The sequence below is a fragment of the Macaca fascicularis genome, chromosome 2 (genome assembly GCF_037993035.2).
Source record: "Macaca fascicularis isolate 582-1 chromosome 2, T2T-MFA8v1.1".
In the NCBI taxonomy this organism is placed as follows: Eukaryota; Metazoa; Chordata; class Mammalia; order Primates; family Cercopithecidae; genus Macaca; species Macaca fascicularis.
Window position 1 is genome coordinate 14,969,500 of NC_088376.1, and position 24,685 is coordinate 14,994,184.

Below are 24,685 nucleotides of genomic sequence, written 5' to 3' on the forward strand. Positions count from 1 at the left end.
AAATTTGCCGACATGTAGATCTTTCAGTTTTGCCTTTTAAAATGCATCATTTGGGCCTGGCGCAGTGGCTCATGCCTGTAGTTCCAGCACTTTAGAAGGCCGAGGCGGGTGGATCACTTGAGGCCAGGAGTTCAAAATCAGCCTGGCCAACATGGGGAAACCCTTTCACTTTACTAAAAATACAAAAATTAGCCAGGCATGGTGGTGCACGCCTGTAATCCCAGCTACTTGGGAGGCTGTGGTGGGAGGTTGAGGCTGTAATGAGCCATGATCATGCCACTGCCCTCCAGCCTGGGAGACAGAGTCACGCTCTGTCTTAAAAAAAAAAAAAAAAAAAAGAAACCCTACTTCTTTTAGTTCTGTTTAACATTCTGTCTTTAGTACTCAAAAATGTGTTTCCATTTATGGGATTACAAAAACCATCAAGGTTTTAGCACTTTCAACGTAGTAGAAATTATAATTTTGTCTGGAGACCTAGTTTTCAATCTTAATACTAATTGGTTGATTATTAATGCAGCAATCAGTTCATTGATTCAGCAAGTATTTGAGCTCCTTTGTGCTAGATGCTGGCATCAGTCATTGAAGAAACACATTTTTGGAGTTATGTGCTTATGGCAGATACAAACTTAGTAAGTCATGTATATTGTTGGAAAGTGATAAGAGCTGCGAATAGAGCTAGGGTAGGGAAATTGGGAGTGTGGGTGGGAGGACTCCAGTGTCATGTTGTCACTGAAAAGATGACATTTGAATGAAATGAGCCATTATGATTTCCAGTAGAAGAGTAGAACCAGGAGGCCGGGGTAGTTGGAGCAGGGGGAATGAGGGTGACGAGAAGAGGGGATGAAGAGCAGGTTGCATAGGACTTTGTAGGATTTTGTAAGGACTTTGGTTGAAAGTGAGCTGATGGAAGGGTTCAGAGAACTGAAATGGTTTAACTTCTGTTTAAAAAGGATCACTGGTTGCTGTGTTGACTAGAAGGCATTTTCTTTCTAATTAAGTAAAAAATTAATTGGAAATTCAATAGCAGATGATCTTTATGTGTTTATATGTTTGTTCAGGAGTCGTTTAGCACTTACCATGAGCATACTATTTTCTGTGTGGATCATCGAGACTATAACCAAGTGAATAAAAAGGTGGTTGTCTTCTAGGATCTGAAGTATATAAAATTGTGTCTTCCATATGTAACAATTTATTTATAAAAAGCCATTCTCATGCAGTTATACATTTTATTTTGATGATCTGTATCTAATGATCAACCCAACCCAAGCAGTTAGCACTGAAATGTTAAATTATTCCCTGTGTTATTTTTCAGTGTAATTAATGGTTCAGAGTCACAACTCTTATCTCATTCTTGTTTTCTTTCTCCCTGAGAGGGTTTTAAATGCTTGCATACACATAAAATGCAATATATATTTTCATCTTCCCTGGAGCCAATTTGACTATTATGACCTCTTTTTATAAAGAGGTGATCTGATTCTTTTTGTTTGTTTGTTTTGTTGTATCTGCCCCCAAGGCAGGAGCTTAGATGGGGCAAAATCCCTAGGTCAAGGTGTTGCGAGAACTCTGTGGGAGTGTTGGGGACCACTGCTAACCATGTGATCCTTGGTTATTACTTGTGTACCTAGGAGTGTTTTGACAATTCCTGGGTATAAATAAGAAAGGGAGAATTAGTGGATAGTTAGTATCTTTGAAAATCAGCAGCTGGGCGCAGTGGCTCACGCCTGTAATCCCTGCACTTTGGGAGGCTCAGGTGGGTGGATCACAAGGTCAGGAGATCGAGACCATCCTGGCTAACACGGTGAAACCCCGTCTCTACTAAAAATACAAAAACTTAGCCGGGAGTGGTGGCAGGCGCCTGTAGTCCCAGCTACTTGCGAGGCTGAGGCAGGAGAATGGCGTAAACCTGGGAGGTGGAGCTTGCAGTGAGCCAAGATCGCGCCACTGCACTCTAGCCTGGGCGACTGAGCGATACTCCGTCTCAAAAAAAAAAAAAAAAAAAAAAAACACACAAAGAAAATCAGCACAGTGCAGAAATGCATGTGGGGAGTAGGGACTACTGGTGGGATAACGTTCTCTCCCAGGGTTTCCATCCCATTTCACTTGTTTTCACATTCTGTTTTTGAATTGAATTGAATTGAATTGACCTGGCTACCCAAGTATCTGAGTGAACAGCTTGTAGGAAAAAAAGATAAAATAAGCAGTTCAGACAAGTCCCTATTATTGGTGTTGATATAGTAGTTATTTGTTTGGATGTTTTGTTGTTGCTACTGTTATTATTCTACCTTTTATTGAAGAATGAGTATAGAAAAGTTAAGATACAAATGTACAGCTCAGGTAATTATCTTAAAAACAAATAATCACTCTCCATACATTAATAGGGGAAATGTAAAATGATTGCAACCACTTTGAAAAACAGCTTGGCAGTTGCTCACAAAATTAAACAGAGGCCGGGCGTGATGGCTCATGCCTGTAATCCCAGTACTTTGGGAGGCTGAGGCAGGCAGATCACTTGAGGCCAGGAGTTTGACACTAGTCTGGCCTACATGGTGAAACCCCGTCTCTACTAAAAATACAATTAGCTGGGTGTGGTGGCACATGCCTCTAATCCCAGCTACTTGAGAGGCGGAAGCATGAGGATGACTTGAGCCCAGGAGTCAGAGGTTGTGGTGAGCCAAGATAGCACCACTGCACTCCAGCCTGGGTGACAAAGAGATACTTTGTCTCCAAAAAAATAAGTAAAAGAAATAAAGTTAAACAGAGTTACAGTGTGATCCAGTAATTCCAGTTCTAGGTATATACTTAGCAGAATTTATCTACACAAAAACATAGAAAAGTGTTCATAGTAGCATTATTCATAGTTGCTGAAAAATGGAAACAACCCAGATGGCCATGATGTGAATGGATACAGAATATGGTATGTCTATACAATGGAATGGAGCCATAAAAAAGAATGAAGCATTGGTACATGTTAGAACATGGGTGGTCTATGAAACATGCCAAGTGAAAGAAGCCAGTCACAAAAGACCACATAGTCATATGATTCCATTTAAATGTCCCAAATAGCAAATCCGTAGAGATAGAAAGTTGCCAGGGGCTGAGTGGGTCTGGGATAGTATGGTGAGTGACTGCTAATGGGTATGGGATTTCTTTTTGAGAGGAGAAAATATTTTGGAATTCAAGAATTAGATACTGATGATGTGAATATACTTAAAACCACTGAATTACAAACTTTAAAAGGGTGACTTTATGGCATGTAAATTATATCTCAGTAAAGCTGTTAAACATATCCAGTATGGACAGTGTCCCAGAAGACCCCTCATCACTCTCCCAGTCAGGGCCCCAGATTATTCTTGGGGGAAGAATAGCAGCTGTTGCTGCTGCTACTGTTTACCTCTCAGAAGGAGCCATTGTTTTAGACTAGGCGTGAAGCTTTATGTTCTTAGCACTTGCCAAGGCACAGCAGGGAACTTTTTGTAAAGCCCCATTTTAATCAAATGCTTCTTTGTGTTTCGGTGGTGTCAAATGTGACCTATCTTTGGCAGTAGTATTATTTCTTGCCTTTGAAATCGGGTAGCTATGTACTCTTGACTTGCTTTTTTTAATAGAATGAATCTGGACCTTAAAATTTTAAAAGAATTTTTTAAAGTGCCATATATATATATATATTCAGAGCTGCCCTGCTGCCCCCCACCACTTCCCACCCTGAGATAGGGGTTGTTAATGCCATCCTTTAGGTGAACCACACATAGCATTAATAGTTCTTTTATTGTACATATAATTTCTGATCTTAAATTAAAAAAAACAAAAACTATCCCTAAATGTTTATATGCTTTTAAATATTTCAGACAAGATTGGGCGCATTCAGGATGATATGGCCATAGACAAATATTTCAAATCCAAAGTAAGGTCAGTGTTGATTTTTTGCTTTTCAGTGATGTCTTGGCATTGCCCATTTTCAAGCAGGAAGATTCCAGCCTTCCATTGGATGGTGAAACAGAGCACCCACCCTTTCAGTATGTGATGTGTGCCGCAACGTCGCCAGCAGTAAAACTGCATGATGAAACGCTTACTTATTTGAACCAAGGTTAGTTTGGCTATGTCACATTTGACATGTAAGAATTTACAGAAATACAAACTAATATTTTGGCATTGTAGCCTAGATTATTGGTAATAATTAAAAATTAGGTTCTTTTCTTAAATTTTACAACTTAATGAAAATTGTAGGAATTTTACTGTGAGCAGCTGAAGTACAGTTTGTGTAAACTGATTTGTGTTAAAGAGGGTCTGAGGAGGAAGATTTATTACAGGATTTTTAAAGACATAATCCAAAGGACTAGCAAGTAGGAAAGAAAGTCAGTTATTTTTAGGGCCAGTGATTTCAATATGGAACTTGAGAATGAATCAGAAGTCCAGCTAGCAAGGAACCTGGATTTTGAACATGAAGCAGTTCTGTGCTGAAAATAGACTTAAGCTGCACCAGGATGGAGTCTGTGGCTAAATAAACAACATCACATTTTATCTTCTATATCTTGTTTGTAGTTTATGTCAGAGTGTTACATTTCAGTGATATGAAAGAGATGGTGGGGAAGGAGGGAAAACGGAGATGTAGGGGTACTTTTTTTTTTTTGAGTCTGGGTTTTGCTCTATCGCCCAGGCTGGAGTGCAGTGGCGAGATATCGGCTCACTGCAACGTCCGCCTCCCAGGTTAAAGCAATTCTCGTGCTTCAGCCTCCCAAGTAGCTGGGATTACAGGCACCCACCATCACACCCAGCTAATTTTGTATAATTTTAGTAGACAGGGTTTCACCATGTTGGCCAGGCTGGTCTCGAACTCCTGACCTTAAGTGATCTGCCTGCCTCAGCCTCCCAAAGTGTTGGGATTACAGGCGTGAGCCATTGCACCTGGCTCAGTTTATCTTTGGAAAGAGGAGAGATTGCTCTTTGCAGTTTGGGCACAGGCTGATGTGACTTACCGCTGTAAACAAAAGTACTTTGAATGTAGGAATTAATTTGTTGGATACATATACTGAAAGCATGTTGAATTCTGATTTAAAAAAAATTTTTGAACATTTTTACTGTTATATGCTCATTGTAGAAAAACTGGGAAATACGTGAAGGGATAATGCCAAAAATTGACTAATTAAGCTTTTTGGTCTGTTTCTTGAATGTATATACGTTTCCTTTCAAAAAATTAGAATTATGCATCTCTTCACTTAAGAGTATATAGTATTTGTTTTTCTGTCATTAAATAGAATTTTTACTCCGGAAGTTTTGGAAAGAACAATAGATTTTAGACTTTTACATGTGATTAATATTCTGAAATGTGGAAGAATAACTTATTTCTACCTTTTCATTTGATATATAAGTTTAGAATCTACAAGGTTTTACCTTCAGGTAGTCCTGTCTCTACATTTGTGACAATACCCTGTTTGTTTTTATATTTAGTGTTTGGGTAGGCAATCACTTATTTGAGACTGACGTTTTATATTTGAAAGGACCTTAAGAACTTACTTGGTAATCTGTTTTAGACACAAAAATAACAGAAGAAACAATGTAGGGGCAAGGATATTCACTGTAACTTTATTTCTAAAGATAAAAAAGGAGATAACCTGAATTTTCCTTACTTGTGGAATAGTTGAATAAGTTCTGTTACATACATACCATGGAATGAATTAGTATACATACACACCCTGTTTAAAGGAACATGTAGGATGTGCATCTGTTGGCCTGGGGAATGCCCATAGTTTATCATGGTTGTCCTTAAACCAGATAAAGATATTTCATGTCGATAAAAGTCATAATCTACCATCTGTAGTAGTGATATAGTAGACTGACACTAATTGATACTGTGCATCTAGCATTGTACTAAATACATGTGGTAACCTTATTCAGTTCTCACAGTAACTCTAGGAGAGGTTTATTCATTTTATAGATTAAACTTAGAGCAATTAATTACTTTGCTCAGTGTCAATTTGGAAAGCTTAGGTTTTAACAAAATTTTTTTGAAGTATTACAGTAATGTGCACAAATCTTAATGAATTTTTACATATATATTCCCTTGAAACTATTACATACTTTTACCTTTTCCAGCACTCCAGTAGGCTCACTTGTGCCTCTTTCTCAGGTGATACCTCACTTGAATATAATCAATATAAGGGCAGGTGGTTTTCATGTACTTTATTCTGTTTACTGCAGTATTAATGTTGAGTATTTTCTTGGTTCTGGAATTGTGTTATTTCTTGATTTTTCCTAGTCTTTTCAGAAAAAAGGTAGAAAGCTGAACTGTATATGTAGACATGTTTAAAACAACATATATTTTAGTAATTTTAAAAAATAAGGGCTGGGCACGATGGCTTACGCCTGTAATCCTAGCACTTTGGGAGGCCAAGGTGGGCGGATCCATGAGGTCAGGAGATCAAGACCATCCTGGCCAACATGGTGAAACCCCATCTCTACTAGACATACAAAAATTAGCCAGGCATGGTGGCACACACCTGTAGTCCCAGCTACTCAGGAGGCCGAGTCAGGAGAATCACTTGAACCCAAGAGGCAGAGGTTGCAGTGAGCTGAGATCGCAGAACTGCACTCCAGCCTGGGCGACAGAGCAAGACTGTCTCAAAAAAAAAAAAAAAAAAAAAAAAAAAAAAAATTGAGTAATTTTAAAGGAATTGTACTTTTATGTACCCTTTTAAAAGAAATTATAATGCCTTTCAAAATAATAACTATATGAGGATTATAATATATATATATAATAGTGTGTTGTGTTTTGCACAGACTGTATCTTAGCATTTATCATCTTGACAAAAAGTTTTAAACCCAAGATTTTCCATGAATCCTTAAACAAGTTTTAAAATTTTCTATAAATACATATTTTCTTCTTTCCCTTCTTTTTCTTTCTCTGCTCCTTCTCTCTTCTCCCCCTTTCTCCCTCCCTCCTCCTCTTCCTCCCCCTCTCCCTCCCCCTCTCCCTTCTTTCTCCCTCTCTTCTTGGTCTTGCTCTGTCACCCAGACTGGAGTGTAGTGGTACAATCATGGCTCATTGCAGCCTTGACCTCCCAGGCTAAAGTGATCCACCCACCCTAGCCTCCTGAGTAGCTGGGGCTATAGGCACAGGCCACCACGCCTGGCTAATTCTTTAAAAAAATTTTCGTAGAGATGGGGGGTCTCCCTATTCATTTCCCACACTGATCTCCAACTTCTGGGCTCAAATGATCTTCCTGCCTTGGCCTCCCAAAGTGCTGGGTTTACAGGCGTGAACCACTGAACCTGGCCTTTTTTTCTTCCTTCCTCTCTCCTGCCTTCTTTCCCTTTCCTTTTGTTTGTTTGTTTGTTTTTAGAGACAGGATCTTGCTATGTTGCCCAGCTGTTTTTGAACTCCTGGGCTCAAGCAGTCCTCTTGCCTCAGGCCTCCTGAGTAGCTGGGATGTAGTCCTTAAAGGTATATTTTTCTAATGAGAGGATTCATAGCTTTTTCTACATTGGACAAGGATTGGACCAGACTGAGAGATTTCTGAGTATCTTTCACCCTACCTCTTTGTCTACTGAATAATAGAAGCTTGCTAATTTAAGCTAATAAGACAAACAAAGATCCAGACTAGCAAAGTGTCTTCAGCTCACTAGACTCGCTTTTCTTTTTCTTTTTAATTTTCTTTTTTATTTATTTTTTGAGACAGGGTCTCACTCTGTCTCCTAGGCTGGAGTGCAACGATGCAATCTTGCTCACTGCAACCTCTGCCACCCAGGCTCAAGGGATTCTCTTGCCTCAGCCTCTGGAATACCTAGGACTATGGGCACATGCTGCCATGTATGGCTAATTTTTGTATTCGTAGTAGAGACAGGGTTTTACCATGTTGGTCAGGCTGTTCTTGAACTCCTGGCTTCAAGTGATCCACCCACCTTGGCCTCCCAAAGTGCTGGGATTACAGGTGTGAGCCACCACGCCCAGCTGAAATGGTCATTCTTGATGAAGAATATTTGCCACTATGTAATGCTGTAAAGAAAATAAAAATCAAATTCGGTATAGTCTTCACTTTGTCAGTAGAAATTGGAGCAAGTTTTCCTAGTTGTATTGATGTCTTAGTGTCATATTTTGAGTTCTTTTTGAACTGCAGAGGGACTGAGTTTAAAAACTTATTTGTGTTTAAGGCTGGGTGCGGTGGCTCATGCCTGTAATCCCAGCACTTTCGGAGGCCGAGGCAGGCAGATCACCTGAGGTTAAGAGTTCAAGACCAGCCTGGCGAACATGGTGAAACCGTCTCTACTGAAAATATAAAAGTAGCCAAGCGTGGTAGTGCACGCCTGTAGTCCCAGCTACTCGGGAGGCTGAGGCAGGAGAATCACTTGAACCTGGGAGGCGGAGGTTGGAGTGAGCCAAGATTGTACCACTGTACTCCAGTCCCCCATCCCCGCCCCATGCAAACAAAATAAAAAAGCAACCTGTATTTGTGTTTGCCTGGTTATGCCTGAATAAGAAGAGCAGTTAAGTCCTTGACTTTAACTGTGGAGTAAAAACTGTAGTCCCAACATGGAGCCACCAGAGGGTGGAGTACACATAGCTGGCTTTCCCTTTGGGCAGGGCTCTGGCTGGAATAGACTGCCTTTTGTCTTAACAGCTGGGGGCTGAGCCTTTGATGCTTCCACACGTGATAATATGAGTGAGACTTGTGATCTTACTCCCTTGCTGACTTGCTACTGCTGGATCAACCCCTAACTCTTCAAATAAAAAGAATTTCTCCTTGTTACTCCCCAAATGCATTTTCATTTGGAGACCAAATTCTACATGGAGAATACTCTGCTAAGAATGTTAATTAACAAGCCTGTAATCCCAGCATTTTGGGAGGGTGGATATCTGAGGTTGGGAGTTCGATACTAGCCTGGCCAACATGGTAAAACCCCATCTCTACTAAAAATATAACAATTAGGCTGGGCGTGGTGGCTCACACCTGTAGACCCAGCACTTTGGGAGGTTGTGGTGGGTGGATCACGAGGTCAAGAGATCGAGATCATCCTGGCCAACATGGTGAAACCCCGTCTCTACTAAAAATACAAAAATTAGCTGGGCGTGCTGGCACGTGCCTGTAGTCCCAGCTACTCAGGAGGCTGAGGCAGAAGAATTGCCTGAACTCACGAGGCGGAGGTTGCAGTGAGCCGAGATTGCACCACTGCCCTCCAGCCTGACAACAGAGTGAGACTCCGACTCAAAAAAAAAAAAAAATTATCCAAGTATGGTGGCACACACCTGTAATCCCAGCTACTTGGGAGGCTGAGGCATGAGAATTACTTGACTTTGGGAGATGGAGGTTGCAGTGAGCCCAGATTGCGTCACTGTACTCCAGCCTGGGCAATAGAGTGAGACTTTGTCTCAAAAAAGAAAAAAGAATGTTAATAAAGTACAGGTATAAGGCCCTAGAAACAGCATGTTTATTGGATTAAGAATTCTGTTAAATATTTTGGAAAGTTCTTTTTGCTTAGTTTCATTTTTCACAAAATGAGATTTCCTCCTGATTAGTTTCAGTTCATGTTACTAAAATTTTATGATAGGAATAGGACTTTAGAAATAAGGTTTCTAAAGCATTGAACTTAGCAAAATGGGAACTGTCACATCTTGGGCTCCATATTACCCTGGAGTCCCATTTGATGAAGCTAGAGTATGTGTTTTCAAGGATGGGTGGGGACATGAATCACAACAGTTGTATTTTTCAACTCTGGCAGAATTTTTGCATTTCTGAGCCAAAAATGGAACAAAAAATAAAACATGAAAAGTAAATTGAGAAGATAAAGCTAAAAACAGGACTAGCGTCTCATAGAATATTACTGTTGGTCTATATTAACTTTATATTTCATTAATACTGGATCCTTCTTTATATTTCAGTTACAACCTAGACTATTGTTTCAGGAAGCCATGGTATTAAAATACTTATGGATTGGGGGAGAAATTAGGAAATTTCTGAAAGTCTGGTTGTTCTCTCAGTGGATATTACCATTGAAGAATATAATAGTTTCCAATAGGGAAACCACTTTGAGCATAGCAAGTGTTACAGAGCCTTTTTTCTTCTGTTTTTTTTTTTGTTGTTGTTGTTGTTGTTGAGATGGAGTCTCGCTCTTATTGCCCAGGCTGTAGTGCAATGGCACGATCTCAGCTCACCGCAACCTCCGCCTCACAAGTTCAAGTGATTCTCCTGCCTCAGCCTCTGGAGTTGCTGGCATTACAGGGGCCTGCCACCACGCCCAGCTAATTTTTGCATTTTTAGTAGAGACAGGGTTTCACTTTGTTGACCAGGCTGGTCTCAAACTCCTGACCTCGTGATCCTCCTGCCTCAGCCTCCCAAAGTGCTGGGATTACAAGCGTGAGCCACTGTGCCCAGCCTAATTTTGTATTTTTAGTAGAGACAGGGTTTCACCATGTTGGTCAGGCTGGTCTTGAACTCCTGACCTCAAGTAATCTGCCCGCCCTGACCTCCCAAAGTGCAAGGCTTACAGGTGTGAACCACTCCACTTGGCCAACTCTTGATTTTTGTGCCTCAAGTGAGCTCCTACCTGTCTTTGAGGTTAGGAAATGGTGACTGTTCAATTCCTTGATCAGAAATCGGGAGTAATCCTCAACTCTTCTTTCTGTTACACTTTACATCTAATATAGCAGAAAACTGACGGATTTATGCTGATCTGATAGGTGAAAAATGATTTCAGTGTGGTTTTAATTTGCATTTCTCTAATGGAAGTTGAGTGTCTTTCAATACGTTTAAGAACTGTTGACATTTCCTTCTTTTGTGGACCCCCACATGTCCATTTCATTTGCTCATTTTTTTCTTCTAGGGATACTGGACATTTGTTAGTAATTTTTGGAGACAGAGTTTTGTTCTTGTTGCCCGGGCTGCAGCGCGATGGCACAATCTTAGCTCACTGAAACCTCCGCCTCCCAGGTTCAAGCGATTCTCCTGCCTCAGCTTCCCAAGTAGCTGGGATTACAGGCATGCACCACCACACCCAGCTAATTTTTGTATTTTTAGTAGAGATGAGGTTTCTCCACGTTGGTCAGGTTGGTCTCAGACTCCCAACGTCAGGTGATCTGCCCACCTCAGGCTCCCAAAGTGCTGGGATTACAGGCGTGAGCCACTGTGCCCAGCCCATTTGTTCACAATTTTATAGGAGCTCTTTATGTACTGGGGAGATTAGCCCTTTATCTTGCAAATATTCCCTCTGTGACACTTTTTTTTTTTTTTTTTTTTTTTAAACTTGACCAATTAGAATCCGAGTCAAAGGGCATAGTATTTAATTTGTTGACAGGTGCAGCCACATTGCCTTTTAGAAAGACTTTTTAGTTTATATTCTGTACATTATTCAAGGTTATTTCTCCCCCATACTTGCCCACTTGATTTTTAATTAAATACTTTTTCTTTTGTTTGTTTGTTTGTTTGTTTTTGAGATGGAGTCTCACTCTGTCGCCCAGGTTGGAGTGCAATGGCATGATCTCAGCTCACTGCAACCTCTGTCTCCTGGGTTCAAGCGATTCTCCTGCCTCAGCCTCCAGAGTAGCTGGGACTGCAGGCGCCTGCCACCACACCCGGCTAATTTTTTGTGTTTTTAGTAGAGATGGGATTTCACCATGTTAGCCAGGATGGTCTCTATTTCCTGGCCTCATGGTTCGCCCGCCTCGGCCTCCCAAAGTGCTGGGATTACAGGCGTGAGCCACCGGGCCCAGCCTAATTAAATACTTCTTATGGCCAGGTGTGGTGGCTCACACCTGTAATCCCAGCACTTTGGGAGGCTGAGGCAGGTGGATCGCCTGAGGTCAGGAGTTCAAGATCTGCCTGGCCAACATGGCGAAACCCTGTCTCTACTAAAAAATAATACAAAAATTAGCTGGGCGTGATGGCGGGCACCTGTAATCTCAGCTACTCGGGAGTCCGAGGCAGGGAGAATTGCTTGAACCTGGGAGGCGGAGATTGCAGTGAGCCGAGATTGCGCCACTGCAGTCCAACCTGGGCGACAGAGCGCAGCTCCCTGTAAAAATAAATAAATAAAAAATAATAAATATTTCTTATTGAGCTGATAATCAGCATAAACCTTTTGTTAATTTTTATTTCCTAAATTCTTGTGAGGTTGAGTGTAATTTTAAATATAAATGGTGTATTTTTCAAAAGTTTGTATTCTTCATTTTGAAAATTATTTCTTACTGTTTTCAGAATACAGATCCATTGTTAAATATACTGCATATATCTTCTTCCAATCTGTATCTTAGTTTAACTTTTTAAAGTCTCTTGCCATAAAGGTGTATTTTAGTGTTTCTCTATCTGTTGAATGAATGTAAGCAACTTTTCTTTGTAACAGACTGTATATATGTTGTTTTCCTTCACCAGCCTTGGAGTGATGTAGTTGTATTTTGATAACCCCTTGTTGAATTTTGATCCTATACTCTAGAATCCTTTATATATTTTTCTGTAAGCCCCCTGGGAGTATGGACAAGGTATTGGTAGTTATAAAGATTCTCAACTTCATGTGATACTATAAGCATTCTTTAATTTTTACTGATTTTCTGAATGCCAAATTATACTGTCATTTTTATTATTTAATAACATAATCCAGAAATCATTTTTTGTGGATTTGGAGTACATTATTAATTTTTTTGCAGCATTTTCCTAATTATCTAGATTGATGTGTGAATGTCTGTGTTTTCTAATGAACACTAAAAGTGGAAACAACCCAAATATCCATCAACTGATGAATGGATAAACAAAATTTGGTATGTTCTTTACACAATGGAATAGTATTAGGCAATAAAAAGGAATGAATATTATTTGACAATAAAAAGGACTGACACATACTACATATGGGTAAACCTTGAAAACATTATGCTAAGTTTAAAAAGCAAGGCACAAATACCCACATATTGTATGATTCTGTTTATAAAAGTATCTAGAGTGGGCAAATCATAGAGACAGAAAGTAGATTGGTGATTGCTAGCAGTTGGCCGGGCCGGGGGTGGGAGGTGGGTGTGGGGGAGGGATTGGAAATGACTACTAATATAGGTTTCCTCTTAGGATGATGCAAATGTTCTAAAACTGGTAGTGGTGATGGTTGTACAACTCTGACTATACTGAAAACTAATGTATTACGTACTTTTTTAAAATGTGAATTTTATGGTATGTAAACTATGAGAAAAGCTGTTACAAAAATTAGTCTTAGGTAATGCAAGCATAATAAAAATTTAGTGTCAGAGAGTGGCAGATGAAGATAAATTGACAGAGAAACTCTTGTCTCCTGTAATAATGTAAGGACAGAAGGTTGGTGTGATTTTTCAGGGAAAAGAAGGATCAACCTGAATTTGCTTCTCTAGCAAGTTAACTATCATTGTGTAATGTATGTTCTGAGAAACATGCATTTTGAATTATGTTAAGCAAAGTGATGTTCTTTATAAGGATTGTTTTTTATACACAATTTCTTTAAATAGGTCAGTCTTACGAAATTCGGATGCTGGATAATCGGAAAATGGGTGATATGCCTGAGATCAGTGGAAAATTAGTAAAGGTAAGGACAGTCCATTTTAATTCCCAAATGGATATTGCTGTGATTGAATGAGTTTTTGTTTTAAAAAAATTAATTTCACTTCAATAATTGTTGTATTACAACTTTTTAACTTTTTGAGCTATATTTGTTTATTCACCTGTAAAATGGGAATTATAGCCATTATTGGGTAGAGTAATTGTGAAAGACCCTTGGAAATCAAGGAACAATAGAAAAGTTAGTTGCAGTTATGGGGTAAAAAACTCACCACCACAACAAAAAACTATAAGCCTCTCTAAAAGTAAAAGATAATATGGGGAAGAATGTCAGTGTTGGCATAAAACTTTAAAAAATCCTTTACCTTGTAAAATTTCATTTAAAAAATTGCAATCTCTGTTCACCCTACCCATGTATCTGAATTAAGATGTCAGTCATCCTAGATGTAGGAGGCATAGCTGTTTTCCAGCTAACCTGTTCTTTTAGGATATATCTTCAGAACCATCCCTGCCCCCAGCCCCTCCTCGCCTGTATCCATCATACATCATGGCTAGTTATAAATTCCATAGCATTACAGGGCAGGGTTAATGAAAGAATCTTAATTGGGGAAAGGTGAAACCTCATGTGACTATGTGTTAGCAAGAGACAAGTTCTCTTGATCCTTCCATCTCCCCACAGAGTGGCATGTCAGGGCCCAGGTGCTGCTGGGCCCTCAGTGTGGAGGGGCATCCTATTGGAAAGACACTGCCCTCTGTGGATCTGCCTTTTTGGTGGGTAAACATGGGAAGGGCAGCCTTGTGGTGGGAATTGGATTCAGGCAATCTAAATTTGGTGTGTTAACTAATGTGGCATGTCTGGGAAAGCCAGCTGCCCAGTACCTGGAGGGCACCTGGAAGGTTACTTGGGGATCAAATGATAGGTTACCAAAGGTGCTTTGGAACTTCTTGAATGTGCAGAACATATTCAGCAGTGTGCTTTCTCTGATTGTTCTGTTTTTGTCTTTCTTTGTTCTGTGTGGTTTTTTTTTTTTTTTTCTTTTTGTCTTATTGTTAGGGCCTCATCACATGTAAGATGCTGGGGTTTTTTTGTTTGTTTAAATGTATCAGTGTAAAAGAGTTGGAAAGTTGTTTTAATTGTAAACTCCATAATAAAATTTAGTAGGATTTGATGGGCCCTATATTGAGGTCTTTAAAACTGGATCCAAAAATGTTAGAACAATTTTTAAAATATTTTATTATGGTAAAATTTGAACATACCCAGAAGTAAAGAAAATGGTATAATGAATCCGCATATATCTATCATATGGTGGTATATAATAAATATATCTGGTATATATCATGAGTTCTTATAAGTTCTCCTGCCAACTTCAACATGCTCCACAATTTACCAGTCTTGTTTCATCTATTCCCCCTTGTGCTTTTTTTGTGTATGCTGGATTATAGAATTTACTAATTCGTAATTTTAACTCAGTTCCTCATTCATGACCATTCAGTGTTCTGAGGAAAATATAACAAACTTTGACATCCAGACCAAATGCCAAAATTCAGTGTCCATCAAGGCATTGAAGAAAATCAATTCTGAAACAATTGTCTTTGTCATTTATCAGTGGAGACAGGCTGGCTTTCCAGGGCAGTTCCCTGAATAGGTGGTAGGATTTAGGAATAATTACTCTGATAGGTGATACCTAATGCTTAAAATATTTTGGCAAGCTGGTTGAAATACCTGTCAGATTAACTTGGAATAGCAGGGTTAAGTTGTATAACTGCTTTTAAGTTCAACTTCCTTGTATTTACTTGCAAATTAAAACATGTAAAAACATTTAATACATAAAATTAGTGCAAGTAAATAAAGGGAAAAGTGATACCTCATTATGACATAATGAACTACTGTTAGTAACAAAACCATTAACTTATAAATGCACAATAAATGTTTCGCTGACACAACACTAGTTAAGTGTTAGTATACTAGACAAGTATATTCCACTTATTCTGAAGGCATCAGTATCTAAATATTGAGCTCACTGATTGAAAAGAGTTAATTTTTAAAGCACTTTACATTGGCTTCATCTTTGATAAGCCAGCTGCATGATTTTTGGTGGATGTGCCAGGCATTCAGTTATATTCTGTAAGCTTGTCTGGGATTAAGAGCTACTGTCTGCTGCTACCAAAGACTGCAGGATGAATTTCTTGGAAATCACATCCTTTTTTTAGCTAGAGAGTCCCTAAAATATGCTTCAAACTTCTAGAGTTTTATTTACTGGCCCTAGGATCTTCGACTATGCTACTTAAATCTTGGGGGGAACCTTAGGGATCAAGTGATAGGTTTGCAGAGGTGCTTTGGAACTTCTTGAATGTGCTGAACATATTTAGCAATGTGCTTTCTCTGATTGTTCTGTTTTCGTCTTTTTTTGTTCTGTTTTTTTCTTTCAGTCTTATTGTTAGGGCCCCATCACATGTTGCTAGTTCTGAAAATGTAGTCAATCTCCTTTTAGGGAGAACTTTCAGATAATGAGATTTTTCTCCCTGTTTCATTTAAGAAGTTCCTTTCCTCTCTCCCTCCCTTCTCCTCTCTTTTTCTCTCCCTTCCTCCCTTCCTTTTCTTTCCTTCCTTTTTTCCTTTCCATTCTTTTTTGGGTAGGGTTTTCTGGTAGAAACTGGAAAACCTGCTAGACAAATTCTAAAAGAGCTATACAATGCTAGAATTTTTCTTACATATCTTGTAATTTCCTAACTTTGATCCTCCTTTTATCTGCTTTAGTATTTTAGTCTGACCTAGAATGGGGCTTAGTAAAGCTCTGAAGTCTAATATCTGTATTCTCATACTGTTTTCATCTGAGTATGTGTATTTAGTATGGTTCTCACCGAATATGGAAAAATTAGAATTGTGATATTTTCTGTGCTGTACTTTTGTCTGGAGACAAGCTGGCTAGCAAATGTGAACCGCTGGCACTGGTGTCTTAGGGGCCACCACTAGCCTATGCACCATCACTATGAGAGCTTTGCTGTGGTCAGGTGTGAAGTGGGTGCTGGGTAATGGGTTGGGCAGGCCCTGCAGGTGTGGGTGCAGGTGAGGAAGATGGGCATGGAATAAAGCAGCCACTGAGCCCTATAAATTTCCCCCACATTGGCCTCTTTTTTAAACTATCTCAAAGAAAAAAATTGCTACTTTTAATTGGCTACTGGGACTACAGGTGCCCACCACCATGCCCGGCTAATTTTTTATGTTTTTAGTAGAGACAAGGTTTTACCATGTTAGCCAGGATGGTCTCGATCTCCTGACCTCCTGATCTGCCCTCCTCGGTCTCCCAAAGTGTTGGGATTACAGGCATGAGCCACCACACCCAGCCAAAAAAACTCAATTGTTAACTCTTATTTTAAATTAACAAAGTTTTACCATTGTGCCTGGGTTTCTCTGTCTCTGTCTTTTCATTTTTAATAACTCCTGTATGCATCTGGTATTTTCTTTATAGGAATATAATTCTTGCTCATTAATTTTAGTGGGAAGAACCTTAATTTTGAATTGTAATAACAAATTATTTTATCAAATCAATACGTAAGTTACCATTTTATTTATAATTTTAATTTCTGAGTTATAATTCTTTGCACCAAGTAATTGTACCGTAATCCAGGTATCCAAGGGCAAAAGAGTTCACTTATGGAATGTTTAAAACAGAATCTGGTTGTGTATGTTCTACTGCTATGGGTTAACACATAAGAAGTAGAAATGGTCCTGCATTTTAGCTGGAGCAGTTTAAAAGTACTCATTTTCCCCACTTATTCCACAGAGCATCATAAGGGTTGTATTCCATGACAGACGGCTACAATACACAGAGCATCAGCAACTTGAAGGATGGAAGTGGAATCGCCCAGGAGACAGACTTCTTGATTTAGGTACAGGCAGTGATCAAAAGACCATGGAGATGAGGGCATTGTTTAGCTATGCCCAGTAATGTGTTATGTGGGCATCATGAATTACTTGTGTGGGGAAAGTTTTGGTGTTTGTGGATTTTATGTCTTGTCTTTTTTTTTTTTTTTTTTTGAGACAGAGCCTTGCTCTCTCACCCAGGATGAAGTGCAGTGGCACGATCTTGGCTCACTGCAGCCTCCACCTCCCATCTTCAAGTGATTTTCCTGCCTTAGCCTCCTGAGTAGCTGGGATTGCAGGCATGTGCCACCATGCCTGGCTAGGATCTTGTGTCTTTAGAGTTGTTTTCCATATATACATACACACACATATATATATGTATGCATGTATACATTTTTTTTTTATTTTTTTCCCATCCTTGTATTATAAAGAACCGAGAGAGTTGTTGTATAGTTAAAGAGTCAAGTAACTTTTTGGTGCTAAACTAATGTGAACCTGGAATTCTACGATTTTGAAACCATTTAATTGTAAACTGGTACCATCTTTTCTTTTTTTTTTTTGAGATGGAGTTTTGCTCTGTCACCCAGGCTGGAGTGCAGTGGCATGATCTTGACTCACTGCAACCTCCATCTCCTGGGTTCAAGCGATTCTTGTGCCTCAGCCTTTTGAGTAGCTGGGACTACAGGCATGTGCCACTGCATCCGGCTAATTTTTGTATTTTTAGTAGAGATGGGGTTTCACCATGTTGGCCAGGCTGATATCAAACTCCTGAGCTCAGGTAATCCACCTGCCTTGGCCTCCCAAAGTGCTGGGATTACAGGCGTGAGCCATCGCGCTCAGCCTTATCATATTCTTAAAAAAATGAAATACAAACCATGGTAGGGGAAACTATGATACTTGTTTAGGGTAGGTTTCCATGTTGAGGAAGTTGATCATGGAGACCATTGAAGGACAGAGTTCAAAGCAGTTACAATTATTTCATTAGAATATAATAGGTTGTAAGTTTTTAAGTTATTTAAAGTGGATGAGTTTTTATGTAACTTCTTTTTAAAACATAGATATTCCAATGTCTGTGGGAATAATTGACACAAGGACAAATCCAAGCCAGTTAAATGCGGTTGAATTTCTGTGGGACCCAGCAAAACGCACCTCTGCTTTCATTCAGGTTTGGATTTTTACATTATTAGAAGCATACTAACCTAGTTGTTTAGGTCATGGCAGGATTGAATTTTTTATACAGTATCATTTCCTTGAAATGCCTATTTGTAAACTATGTTGTAGTGTCTTTCTATATAGATAGTTAGGTTTAATCTAGTAAGTTCATCCTATTTTAAACTAACATATATGAAGACATTCTATGATATGGAAAGCATTATTCAAATGTTATTTTTACCACTAGTAGTCCCAATAATGAAAATGTCTGTTTTTCATGAGATGTGTTTCTCTTGAACAAAAGTTGCCATTTAAGAGGATACAATTGAAAAAAGATTGAGGTTTTAAAATTCCTTCAAGCATTATTTTAAAAACATTCTAATACTGAAAAATTCAAACCTCTACAAATAGGATAATAATGATGATTAATTGTCCATGTAACTGTCACCTGGCTTTAGCAGTTTTTTGTAGTTTCTTCCCCCTTTTATTGTTGGAGCACTGTTTTTTTTGTTTGTTTGTTTGTTTTTTGAGATGGAGTCTCATTCTGTCATCCAGGCTGGAATACAGTGGCTTGATCTTGGCTCACTGCAATCTCTGCCTCCCAGATTCAAGCGATTCTTATCTCTCAGCCTACCGAGTAGCTGGGATTACAGGTGTGCACCACAATGCCTGACTGATTTTTGTATTTTTAGTAGAGATGGGGGTTTCACCATGTTGGCCAGACTGGTCTTGAGCTCCTGACCTCAAGTGATCCGCCTGCCTTGTCCTCCTAAAGTGCTGGGATTACAGGTGTGAGCCACCGTGCCCAGCCTGTTAGAGTACTTTAAAGCAAGTTTCAGACATACTATTTCATCCATAAATATCATGTCTCTAAGAGATGATTTTTTAAAAGTAACTATAATATCATTATTCTATATTTTAAAAAAATAGTAATTCTAATACCCAGAATGTTCAAATTTGTATGTGGTGAAATTTAAACTACCAGGTAGGTAATATATACAATAGGAAAACCACTTACTGGCTGACCAGCCTACACAAGCTATGCTTTGCATGAACTGTAAAAATAACTTGTATTTTGCCTTTTGGTATTCTACCAATATTATTCTCCATCAGTTAAATCACTGGGGGCATGGTTTATATCAGCCAAATATTGATATAAACTCATACTGTTGGTGTTTGTCTATAAGGCAACTAGTTATGTAGTAAATCAGACTGATACAAGACCTGGCTTTACATCTCAGGTTGTATTGTCATATTGCAGAGATCAGTTTTAATAGTGAGTCATTAGAAGAGGGGATGTGTAGCAGTCAGAAATGACCAAGGTCTTGCTGTTAACTCTGTGTGAAACCCTAAGGATGTCATCCAGGTGGGTATTAGGAGACAGGGCAGGAGTGGTAGAAGGATGAGTATTGCCCTCTGGATCCTGAATAGTCTTTGAAGAGTTGACCAGAGAGTTTAGATGGATACAGAATAGTATGGGTAGTGGGCTTTCTGGACTATGAAATTTCCCCAGGCAAAGTATCACAAATTAGTGTCTGTAGGAACGGCAGTAAGATAGTTGGCTGGGTAGAGCAGGGCTAATGGCAGTAGAGGACAAACAACAGAAGCTCTAAATGATGAGGTGAAGATTGCTGTGGATTGAACAGGGTTTAGGACCCTGGGTCTGAGATTAGCAGACAGTCCCAGGTGGAGGTGGGCAGTATACATAGGAAGCTACTGTAGTGTTGTACCCCTGATTGGAGCCAAGTCCTGCATTAGAGGAGAGGCATTGTGATGGGCAAGAGCTCAGAAAGTCTGGAGAGGCTCAGCTGGATTTGTGAGAGGGAAGCCATATCTTAAAAACAATTAGAGAGGTTCATAGATAATTTGGCTAGTATGTGTGATGAGTTCATTTTAAAGGATCTTGAATTTATAGTGGTGTCAGGTCACTCAAGAGGGAACAAAATAGAAAAATAACCAGTGGTAGGTCTTTGAATCCATTTCAGCCTGAATCGTTTTATAGGTACACTGCATCAGCACAGAATTTACTCCACGGAAGCACGGAGGTGAAAAGGGAGTGCCCTTTAGGATCCAGGTTGACACATTTAAGCAGAACGAAAACGGGGAATACACAGATCATCTACACTCAGCTAGCTGCCAAATCAAAGTTTTTAAGGTAAGAGAGAGAACCCGGTTTTCCGTAATTAAGGCTCAGTTTTGCCTATAAAGCTGTGTGTCTGCAACCTGATGGATGAAATAGTATACTTTGTTTTTAAGCCTAAAGGTGCAGACAGGAAACAAAAAACTGACCGAGAGAAGATGGAGAAGAGAACAGCTCATGAAAAAGAAAAGTATCAGCCGTCCTATGATACCACAATCCTCACAGAGGTAATGTAGTGCAGCATTTGGTTTTGGAAGAGAAGCAAAGGTTGCATATTAGTCTATTTCCAAGATGAGTTTTGCTACAAAAGGGTTGGGGAAGATTGGGTGGCAGTTTGACACGTTATTGTTTGTGAAATTTGTGGGGAAAATATTTAAATTTGGGGATTTTGTTAGACTGTTTCCTGGGTGGGATCTTAAATGAAGATGCTGAAATCCCAATGAGGTCTTAGAAACAGACCTTAAAAACTTTGAAGTTGGCAAGAGACTTAAGTTGGGGCCTAGAAAGTCCAATTTTTGTCACTGCTGGGGTTTTGCATTTTCTTTAACTTTGAATCCTGTTAGTCATACATTTGTTTAATTGGACTGAAGAGACATGAAACAGGGTGTTAGATCTTTCTTTGTATAATGAAAAGACATTGATCCCAATCTTTGGTGTTTGTCCAGATGAGGCTTGAGCCTATAATTGAAGATGCAGTTGAACATGAGCAGAAAAAGTCCAGCAAGCGGACTTTGCCAGCAGACTACGGTGATTCTCTGGCAAAGCGAGGCAGTGTAAGGGACTTCTGCTTCTCTTTTCATTGTGCAAGAAACCTTGTGCAGTGTTAGATATAGGACCAACTTCCACCGCAAAGTAAAGCCAAAATTGTTTTTGATGTCCATGTCTTGATTTAATTTGCTTTTGTTTAGACTTCCTGCTTCTGTTTGTTCCTCACTGAGGAAAATTTCCTAAATCTAACACTTTAAAACAAAGCAAAAAACAATGTTGACCATATTGGGTGGTTTTGGAGGGAAAAAAAGACACTCAGAGATATGTATTCCCTCCCTGACTCCTTCCCTTCCTCCTTCCCTCCCTCTCTCTCCTCCACACACATACCTCCTTCAAGAGCACTGAAATTAATTGAAAATACTTTCTTTAGTAAATTAGCTATTATTTTTGTGTAACTGAAAAGGGTCTTGCTTTCTCATATGTATACTTGATAAGAAAATTTCGTGGACAGTTAGATGATGGCAGCAAGCTTGACATTAACACGTGCAGTTCTTTGTCACATTTTTCTGCATGTAGCATAAAAATGTGTGTCTGTCTATGCTTCTAAAAGCCTGTTTGGCAGCACTGGTAGAAGAAAAAAACTGATGGGATTCATGTTTCTTCTTGGCACTTGCATTGCGAATTAATGCTTCGGGCCAAAGTAGTGTACCTTGCTACACTTAGACCTGGGTCCCCCTCAATATGCAGTCAGGGTCATCTGGTTGAATATGTGGTTTGTCCGGTTAAGTATAGCAAATCTTTATTTTATGACATGACTCTTCATCTATTAGTCCACAAAGGATGATCCTGCTTTGCAAACTTAGATCAGCTACATACCTTCAGTAAATGTAAACACAGAACATTAAAGAATCATTTAAAATAATTGTCATCATATGTATTCATGACTGCTGTATTCACTGTTGCAGTCTTTGCACTATTAAAGTGCCAGAGGATTTTTCACTCTTACACATATCACAATTACTGTGGTTAAATGTAGACTTTGAATGTTACTGTCACAAGCACTATCACAAGAAACTCATTTCCAATTATAGTATTGAATAAAAATGTTTTAGTGCTTCTCTATGCAATGAAATTGAAATTGTACTCATCCTAGTGCCACTGGAAGCGCACATTACATTTTCTTTAACTGGGCTTTTTTTTTAAAAAAAAAATCGAATCAAAGATTGTTAAAACAGCTGTATATTCTTTCCTAAAACACCCACCACAGCAATTTTGTTTTTATCCTTTTCTGATTTCCCAGCTGAAGACCCACCAATGGTTCTTAGTAAACTTCTTTGTGCGGGGGGATTCTGGTAACTCACTTTTCCTCTCCTGTTATAAACCATTTAACTAGTAAAGAAGTGGGTTCTGGTAAATCCTAAATAAAAGAAATTCATTATAGCCCAGATGTAATCTGAAGATGGGAAAACTATTGGTAAATTCTTAATGATTCTTAACTCAAGTCTGAAGTATGCAAAACGTCAGCAGTTCACTGGCCTGGGATTTCACATCTTCGTCGTGTATTGCTTGCTGCCCTGGCTGTATTTGATTTTGTTCAGATGCTTCTAGGGGTGGTTAGAGCTCATTTTGAAAACCTGTTTTTAAAAAAGCAGGGTATAGATTGATCCCTTAAAAAAGAAAGTTTGCAGAATTTCATGTTTCTTCAAATTTCTACAAAGGAAGGCCAACGTTTCATAGAGTTTTTGTCTTGTTACAGTTGGCTTTCAGTAAAAAGGGATATCCAGATTTACTGTTAGAGTCGAAAAGATGCCGAATGAAATGGTCCCACACTGAATAGTCACTACTGGTTACCAGGAGATGCTGTACAATAAAACTCTTAGTGTGTCTGTTGGTCTTCATCTCTGAGCTGTATATGATTGGCTCAAATGATGACTGCCAATTTCTACAGCCTAAAATGGGTGATCATTCTTTACCTGGGGAGGGACTGTGTTCATGGTGTACTGAAACCATAACTATGAGCGCAGGCCAGGCATTGCTGGCGCCATTATGAATTACAGACTATCTTCAGGAGCATAGGCACTGCACCATTGCTTGCTTTTCGAATGTTAGAAGAATCTAAATACCTAAAAGCAAAATTTTATGGAGTTTTGGTAAACTTGGTGTTTCTACATTACTCTGCCATGCTAACTTGAAGCTTTTTGATGACTTCATTTCTTCAGATGGCTGGCAATAATTACCAAAAGTTTAGAGAGACTTGATACTTTTAATATTAAATGGTTTACATTATTTATATGTGCATGTTATGCTGTGTTATATTTTACGTGTGGAGGGGATGTTGCAGCAGGAAAATCTTTCAGATAGTAGAGGTGAGGCAACAGTGTGTGATGCCCATGATTAGATTTGCTAGTCAGCTCACAGGGTCTTGGGTTTATCAAACAGTGTAAACTGAGGAGGTGATACTTTGTAAGATGGAAAGAAAAACAAGGGTCTAGTTTTTTGTTTTGGGTTTTTTTTTTTTTTTTTTTTTTTGAGATGGGCTTTTGCTGTGTTGCCAAGGCTGGCCTCCAACTCCTCAAGCAGTCTTCCTGCCTCAGACCTCTGAGTAGTTGGACCACAGGTGTGTGTGTGCCATCTCACCTGGCTTAAAAGGCCGTACTTTTAAAAGAATGGGCATTGTTGTGTAAAATGTATTTTATAGCAAAGTTGGTATGCCATGCAATAAGTTTATTCAAAGCTCTCCAGCTAAATTAGATTTCTTTTTTGAAAGTTGACTGGTAATAGAACTAATAAGTCTGCAGTCATTTTTCTTATTTTTAAGGGGATAAATAATTGGGTAGTTGAGATTATTTTCCATGTATCCATTGCTTTTGATGGATGTCAGACAAGCGTTTCAAGCCCCTGTAACCATTGGTGAGACTTAATTTCTGCCCTCACTGTGCTTCACAGTTTCTTAGCTCCATTACACCAGTGGTCTTGACACTTACCTACTCAAAATAATTTAAAAATTTTTTTAGAGACAGTGTCTTGCCTAGTCATCTGGGCCTGGAGTGCAGTAGTGTGATCAAAGTTCACTGCAGCCTCAAACTCCTTAGCTCAAGTGATGCTTCCATCTCAGCCTCCTGAGTAGCTAGGCCTACAGGCACACACTACCATGCCTGAGTACTTTTTAAATTTTATTTTTGTTGAGACAGGTTGCTGTGTTCCTCAGGCTGATCTCCAACTCCTGGCCTCAGAATGATACTCCCACCTTGGCCTCCGAAAGTGCTGGGATTATAGGCATGAGCCATCATGCCTGGCCTCAAAAGAATTTTGAGAAAGGATACA

At 39.2% G+C, this 24,685-nt stretch overlaps 1 protein-coding gene and 1 non-coding gene across 10 annotated transcripts in view; one reads left to right on the plus strand and one right to left on the minus strand.

Annotated features, from left to right (window-relative positions):
• The window catches only part of UBP1 (upstream binding protein 1), a 54,241-nt gene that overhangs the window by 11,953 nt on the left and 17,603 nt on the right, over window positions 1-24,685 (plus strand). For 6 of the 9 annotated variants that reach the window (XR_012430607.1, XR_012430610.1, XR_012430609.1 and 3 more), the window contains 6 exons: window positions 3,933-4,084; window positions 13,448-13,524; window positions 17,282-17,387; window positions 18,420-18,526; window positions 20,516-20,668; window positions 20,770-20,880. Coding sequence is in view for 4 of the 9 variants with exons in the window: in XM_065539800.1 (XP_065395872.1) it covers window positions 3,933-4,084; window positions 13,448-13,524; window positions 17,282-17,387; window positions 18,420-18,526; window positions 20,516-20,668; window positions 20,770-20,880 (706 nt within the window). In the remaining 5 variants the exon portion in view is untranslated. Of the gene's footprint in view, window positions 1-3,932; window positions 4,085-13,447; window positions 13,525-17,281; window positions 17,388-18,419; window positions 18,527-20,515; window positions 20,669-20,769; window positions 20,881-21,318; window positions 21,427-24,685 lie in introns of all 9 variants that reach the window. The other 3 variants (XR_012430608.1, XM_015444993.3, XM_005545525.4) reach the window with 1 other exon arrangement.
• On the minus strand, window positions 16,132-16,192 carry LOC123572035 (U7 small nuclear RNA). Its single transcript, XR_006696380.1, has one exon. It is a non-coding gene; the product is annotated as a U7 small nuclear RNA (small nuclear RNA).